The sequence below is a fragment of the Benincasa hispida genome, chromosome 6, assembly GCF_009727055.1.
Source record: "Benincasa hispida cultivar B227 chromosome 6, ASM972705v1, whole genome shotgun sequence".
NCBI classification, from domain to species: domain Eukaryota; kingdom Viridiplantae; phylum Streptophyta; class Magnoliopsida; order Cucurbitales; family Cucurbitaceae; genus Benincasa; species Benincasa hispida.
The window spans coordinates 51393598-51399455 of record NC_052354.1 but is presented as its reverse complement, the minus strand read 5'-3'; the positions used below and the strand labels follow the sequence as shown (position 1 = coordinate 51399455).

The 5858-nt window shown below is 40.0% G+C and overlaps 1 protein-coding gene across 1 annotated transcript; it reads right to left on the bottom strand.

Moving 5' to 3' along the window:
- Nucleotides 1-980: 980 nt before the first annotated feature.
- LOC120079290 lies at nucleotides 981-1454 on the bottom strand. The gene has a single exon (XM_039033443.1). The coding sequence runs from the start codon at nucleotides 1452-1454 to the stop codon at nucleotides 981-983; it is 474 nt and encodes a 157-aa protein (XP_038889371.1).
- Nucleotides 1455-5858: the final 4404 nt, after the last annotated feature.

Below are 5858 nucleotides of genomic sequence, written 5' to 3'. Positions count from 1 at the left end.
TTCAATACAAGATTTGTTTCCTCGCATCAAGCGAGGATGGACTCCAAGTTATCTAAGCATGATTGAAATGAGTCTCCAAAGACTGAAAAATCGTCCATGAAAACTTCAACGGTCTTTTCCAAGAAGTCAAAGAAAATTGCCATCATGCACCTTTGGAATGTTCCAGGTGCGTTGCATAGTCTAAAGGGCATGCATCTGAACGCAAACGTTCCAAAGGGGCAAGTGAATGTCGTCTTTTCCTGATCTTCTGGGTCAATTAAAGTCTGGTTATAGCCAGAATATCCATCAAGAAAATAATAAAATTCTTTGCCAGCCAGTCTGTCAAGCATTTGGTCAATGAAGGGAAGAGGTAAGTAGTCCTTCTTGTTTGTTGCGTTGAGTTTCGTATAGTCCATGCACCAACCCATGACAGTCATTGTAGGGATGAGCTCATTCTTACTATTAACTATCACTGTTGTTCCCATTTTCTTGGGGACGTATTGAATTGGGCTTACCCAGCTGCTATCGGATATAGGGTAGATTACTCCTGCGTCCAACCACTTTAAGATTTCTTTCTTGATCACTTCCTTCTTTATGGGATTCAGCCTTCGTTGAGGCTCAATCGATCCAGTCTTCCCTTCTTCTAGCCTGATTTTATGCATGCAGTAAGATGGGCTGATGCCACGGATGTCAACCAATGTCCAACCTATTGCACACATGTGCTTTTGCAACATCTGTAAAAGAGAATGTTTGTTAAGCTCGGTAAGATTTGCAGAAATAATTATAGGTAAGGTTTTGTTTGTTCCAAGGAAAGCATATTTAAGGTGATTAGGTAACGGTTTCAACTCTAGTTCTGGTGGTTCCTCTAATGATGGACGCGTTGGTTTCGTCCGCCGCTCACTCAGACTTGGCGGCTCCGGTTCTTTCATGTTTTCTTCCAATGCGAGGACCTCGCAAACTTGGGTCGCTTCCTCTTCAGGCAACTCTATTCTGTTCAGTTGTCATTCTTCACTATCTGGGAACTTTAATGCATTTAACACATTAAACTTCACTTCCTGATTGTCTATGCACATGGTCAATTCTCCTTTATGCACGTCTATTAATACTTTCCCAGTGGCTAGAAAGGGTCGTCCAAGAATAATTGGTACATCCCTGTCTGCTTCATAGTCTAGGATGATGAAATCCACTGGGAATATGAAGTTGTCAACGTTTGCCAGAACATCTTCAATCTTTCCTTCAGGGTACTTGATCGTCCTATGAGTGAGTTGAAGAGTTACAGAAGTGGGTTGTGCTTCACCAATTCCCAATTTCTTGAAGATTGAGAGTGGCATGAGGTTAATGCTTGCTCCCAGATCACACAACGCATGTCCCACGTCGAACCCTCCGATTGAGCACGGGACTGTGAAGCTTCCCGGGTACTTCTGTTTCTTGGGTAGTCTATTGTTGATTAATGCATTGCACTCCTGTGTTAGCATAATTACTTTCGTCTCGCTGATTTTCCTTTTCTTTGTCAAAATATCTTTAAAAAATTTGATGTATTTAGGCATTTGTTCCAAGGCTTTTACAAGTGGAATATTGATGTGTAGTTGCCTCAGGAGTTCAAGAAAACGCTTAAATTACAGTTCATCATTCTTCTTCGTCAAGCGTCTAGGGAATGGTGCGTTTAGCTGCACCGCAGGTTTTCCCGCATTAGACGTGTTTGGCTCCGAATGGCTTGTGGATTTAGGCGTCCTTTCTTCTTGATCTTCTAATGCCGTTGGGCGTGTGTTGAGTTCTTTTGAAGGATTGTTGGCTCTTGGGTTTATGATTCTTTCTTCAAGATCTTTGCCACTTCGCAATGTCACCGCATGACATTGCTCTTTTCCATTGTTATTCCCTGGGGTTTCTGTGTTGCTAGGCAAAACTCTAGGTTGCCGATTCTTCAACTCACTCGCAATCTGCCCTACCTGTATCTCCAAGTTTTTTTTATGGACGATGCCTGGATTTTTAGCAATGCGTTGTTCTGGGCAATATACTCCTTTAAGAGGTTTTCAAGCGGAGATGTTGAACTCGACGTATGACCTTCTCTATTAAAGGTTTGTTCGTGCGGTTGCTGCATTGGCTGGAATGCAGGCGGCGGTCCATGCCTTTGCTTCTGGTTCACCCCTAGCTGACGTGGCTCTTATTGATTACCTACCCAAGAGAAATTTGGATGGTTCCTCCATCCGAGATTATATGTGTTTGAGAATGGGTTATTTTTAATAAAGCATACCGATTGTGGATTTTGTGGGCAATCAGAGTAGGAATGGGGATCTCCACAGCCCACACAACTAACCATGGGTTGTACAAATGTTTCTACCTGATTTACCTTTTGCTGGTTTGATGTGTTCCCTAGTGACATATTATGCAAAAGGTTTGTCATAGTAGCCACTTGTGCAGAGAGCGTGGATATTGCGTTAGAGTCAATAGAATTCACATTCTGAGATCGCATCTTTCTTTCTGCTCTTGCCTCGTAAGTTTCATCCACCCATTCCGTATTATGCTTGGCAATGCGGTCCAATATTTCCTTAGCTTCAGTATAAGATTTGTCCATGATACCACAAGCTGTAGCTGCGTCGGTCGCCATTTCGGATGCTCTATTTAATCCGCCATAGAAAGTCTCCATCTAAATGGTTAATGGTGATCCGTGATTGGGCAATTCTTGACTAATCCTTTGAAACGCTCCCATTCGGCACTCAAGGTTTCGAATTCTTCCTGCTCAAAGTTCATGACCTCTCTCTGCCTCCTTGCATTGGTGGTCAGTGGGAAGTATTTCTGCATGAATTTCTCCACCAACTTTTCCCAGGTTGTGATCTCATCAGGCTCCAAAGAACTTACCCATTGCTTTGCGTCGTCATGCAGAGAATATGGGAATAAAGATAGCCTGATAGCTTCTGGGGTGATTCGAGGAATCACAAATGAGTTGCACGTCTCTAGGAAACGTTTCATGTGGGCGTAAGGGTCTTCTCCCCGAGCACCCACAAATTGTCCAGCTGTTTGGAGCATTTGTAACATCACAAATTTCATCTCAAATCTTGTCCAATCTGGCGTTGGATATATGATCCCTGGTGAGAAATCATACAATATAGGAGACGCATGCTCTCTCATGGGACGCGTACTACTATTTGCCATTATGATAAGATTTTGCACAGCGTGGGCTAGCTGTTGAGCTAAGTTTTGATTTGCTTGTTCGTCCGCCATTTGTTGTTGCCTGGTTTGTTGTCTGAGCAGTTGTTGCCTTAACCTACAACGACGATTAGATCGATTTCTTCGTCGGAAGGTCCTTTCAACTTCGGGGTCGTATACAAGTTCAGGAGTACTCTCCCTACTCACAAACGTTTACAAGCTTCGGATTAGCTTGTAATACTCCCTCAGCTGAAGTGTTCCTACAAAAGATACAAGCAAAATTTCTAGTTACTTTTATTGTTGAATCCTCGGCAATGGCGCCAAAAACTTGTTCGTTGATTTTGTGATTCAAGCTTAGGAGTGTATTGTATCAAATAATTGGAAAAATAAGTAGCGCCAAAAACTTGTTCGTTGATTTTGTGATTCGAGCTTAGGAGTGTATTGTATAAAATAATTGGAAAAAGAAGTATAAGTATGAATGATGTGTTGATGCATTGATGCATTAGTAACGCGTTGATGCGTTAGAGATGTGCAACAGGACGCATGACACTTCTCTATTGATATTAAAGCTTTCCTAAATCAGATCCAAGTATAAATCCAACTTAGGTTCCTCGTAAGTCCAGGGTCGAACTCAGGGATTCAGATTAAACCTAACGCAAACCTTGCGTTGTAATTGTTGTAGGGATATCCTAAGTGTATGGAGAAATGAGTTATTTACACTAAGGTGCTGTGTGTGTGTGCAAGAAGATACAAAAGGGTCGAGTAGAGAATGATGGGTCGTGTGAAAATGGAGTTTGAGACAAGTGATATGCGTCGATCTAGGTTGGATGTACACGAACAAGAATATGATGCGAATGAGATGACTTGTTTATCTTCATTTATGCGGTAAACGCTATTCGACACTTCTCAATGCGAATATCATACAATACCTATCTCTAGGATGTATGCGTCAAACACAGGATGCAATAAAACACCAGTGAGTCTATCTCTAGATGTACTAGGCGATCTAACTTGATGTTGGCTTACTTATTCTCTCGAATAGTTTAAGCTAAAGATGCTTTTACCAATTGATTTAGTTGGTTTAAGCATTCGAAATGGAATTTTACATGAAGTATAGATGCATCCAACATAAACAAGAAATAAACAATGGCCAAGTATGATAGATCAAATATGTGAATTTATAAAGAAACTGATTGTCTTTACAAAATCAATACTTAATCAGATGAAAAGATGGAAGTGATAAGTAAGATGAAATTAAATGAGTCAAGCCACAGAGTACAATTCTTATCCTCTTTGGCTCAATTCTAGTTGTGTACAACCACTTGTGGAAGAATTGTGAAGAAGTGTCTCTCTCGAGCTCGACTTCCTCCGCTTTTTGATCGGCGATGGTGGTGGTTCTCTTCCCTCTTGTTCTTCTCGGCACCACAGCCCAACTCTAAAGATCTAAAACTAAGACTAAGCTAAAACTGAGACTAAAAACTGAGAGTTGAGAAATTGGAACTTCGAACTCGGCGGGATTTCTTCTATTTATAGGCGTCGGTCTTCTCCAACTTGATGACGGGCAGCATTAAATTCCATACCCTGGTCAGCCGCTAACACTCAGATGCTTTTCAGATGCCGCCCACTGCAGGTGCCCAAACTTGCTAGTGGTGATTTAACACAAACAGCCTGGATCAATGAATCTTCATTGCGTTGAATCCCTTTGACGCATGCCCCATGCGTTAGACTTTGCCTGCGACACTTTTCTTAATCATGCGTTAGCCTCTTGTTTGATAGTACTTTAGCAATAAACAATTTTTTGTATGAGTTTGATAGTGTTCGAGTAATTCTATGCGTTTCTTCTAAAAATGATGAGATTTTATCATTAAAGACCCTAATTGTTCCAACTTTTGAGCCACAATAACTTGTATTTTTACAAGTTATCAACAACTTAAACTCACATCAGGTTCTGTTTTTTCCTTGCGCTGAGAGTGGAGTTGATTATTCGAGATTTTTTTTAAGTAAAATTATGTATGTAATCGCAATGTGTAAGTTAAATGCATTTGTTCAAACCTCTCCCACCCCCAAAATTTTTAGAGTAGAAAGTTCCTCATTATTAAGAAAAAAAAAGAAAAAAAAATTACTCGAAAATTTTGAAAAGAGGATTGAGTACAGGCTTGAGTGCATTAAAATTAAGACTATCAAACGAGGAAGAAACTACCAAGGCTAAGAGAGGTATGTGACTCTTAGTGAGTGAACTAATGAAATATATAAGTATTATAATGGTTTCTAATTTATCAATGCACAAAAAGACAGATAATAAAGTTGAATTGCAAAAGGATAAGACATGAAAAATAACAAGACAAGAATAGATAAAAGCAGAACAATGAACGCAAACAATCACATAATTCATATTATATATTAAAAATAATGTGTTGAATTAAAAAATTCGTAGATATAAGCAAAATAAACAAAACATAGAGAAAATCCATTCCAAATTTACAACACCCCCAAATTTACTATGGCGTCGAAGGGTCATCGTCTCTACGCTCAAGAGTAGGTATAGTGATCATCGTAAAAATGCAGAGGTTGCAGAAGTGGGCTGGGACAGTAGGACCATAGAGGTAAGTAACTAAGAAATTGAATTATTCATGATTCCACTAGGTTTGAAGGGTTAAGAATGTAAGAGTGTAATAACATACAGCGGAAGTAACAAGGATCAATAAGCATTCAAATTCACTAATTTTGGTAGAAAC

What these genes read in the sequence shown, in the direction of transcription:
- LOC120079290 (XM_039033443.1), bottom strand. Translation starts at nt 1,454, where the DNA reads ATGCTAACACAGGAGTGCAATGCATTAATCAACAATAGACTACCCAAG.